The 1,021-nt window shown below is 33.3% G+C and overlaps 1 protein-coding gene across 4 annotated transcripts in view; it reads left to right on the forward strand.

Annotated features, from left to right (window-relative positions):
• The first annotated feature begins 239 nt into the window (after positions 1–239).
• The window catches only part of LOC107848340, a 3,921-nt gene continuing 3,139 nt past the window's right edge, over positions 240–1,021 (forward strand). Inside the window, exon 1 of one of the 4 annotated variants that reach the window (XM_016693088.2) lies at positions 240–388. Coding sequence is in view for 1 of the 4 variants with exons in the window: in XM_047404093.1 (XP_047260049.1) it covers positions 876–954 (79 nt within the window). In the remaining 3 variants the exon portion in view is untranslated. Of the gene's footprint in view, positions 955–1,021 lie in introns of all 4 variants that reach the window. The other 3 variants (XM_016693089.2, XM_047404093.1, XM_047404094.1) reach the window with 3 other exon arrangements.

Genomic DNA, 1,021 nt, shown 5'->3' on the forward strand with positions numbered 1-1,021 from the left:
TGATCATAATATTCAAAAGGTAGGAATAACTTATCTCAATTTTACTACCAGAGGACGAATTAAAGGGTATTATAACTTTATTTTAAAATTATCTCTTCTTTTCCATCACATCAAAACAATCCGTCAATATGAAATAGTTCTATAAAATAATAATAATTAAATTTAAAATAATAAATATTTATTAATAAAATTAATTTCGCAAACTATGCTTTTATTGAAGTTTATTTTTTTCTTTAAAGGTTTGTCAAAGTCAATAAAGCAAACTGAAATAAAGGAAGGGGAGGGGAATATATTTTTTTAGTTTACAAACCAAGGACCAGCATTGGAAGATCCGGTTAGAACTGTGCGGCTGTCGTGTCTGTGATCTTTGTTTGCTGTAACTTCTGAGGTAAAACTGATAGATAATATGCGCATTGTTTACTTTTTCATTTCAATCAATACATTATTCTGCGGCTATTCTCCAACTCCGTTGATTTAGGGTTTTGCCTTTTTTTAAAAAAAATAAATTTAAACATTGCCTCCATTTAATTTAGGTGATGGGAAAGTCTTGGTGCTTCATACCTGTAACGTCTTGATTCTATCAATGGTAGCAGCTTTAGTGTTATTAGCCATAGCAAAACAACTTTTCTCTTTGTTGATTACCTGACCATTGACCCTTTCATAGACAGAGAGAGTATCAAGCACTATTTTAAGAGATCTCTTGCTACCATTACAAAATAAAATGGTGTTGTCAGCAAAGGAGAGATGAGTAATGTTGGGGTTATTGCTCATGTAAAAACCTTGGTACCCTTGTCTGTGTTGAAGATTGTTAAGTAATCTTGTAACTAACTACTCACCTTTCTAGATTATTTACAAAATCAGGGGGGTCATAGACAATGTTGACAGGTTTGATTACACTGATCCTCAACGAAGGTAGATTCCATCTGTCTGTGTTGCTTGTCCGCGGGCCTAGAGGTATAGATGAGACACTTATGAATCTTCCTTGATCATCATGAATTTCCTTCCCCCTGTCTTTTGTCGA

This window comes from Capsicum annuum, unplaced genomic scaffold, assembly GCF_002878395.1.
Source record: "Capsicum annuum cultivar UCD-10X-F1 unplaced genomic scaffold, UCD10Xv1.1 ctg5193, whole genome shotgun sequence".
NCBI classification, from domain to species: domain Eukaryota; kingdom Viridiplantae; phylum Streptophyta; class Magnoliopsida; order Solanales; family Solanaceae; genus Capsicum; species Capsicum annuum.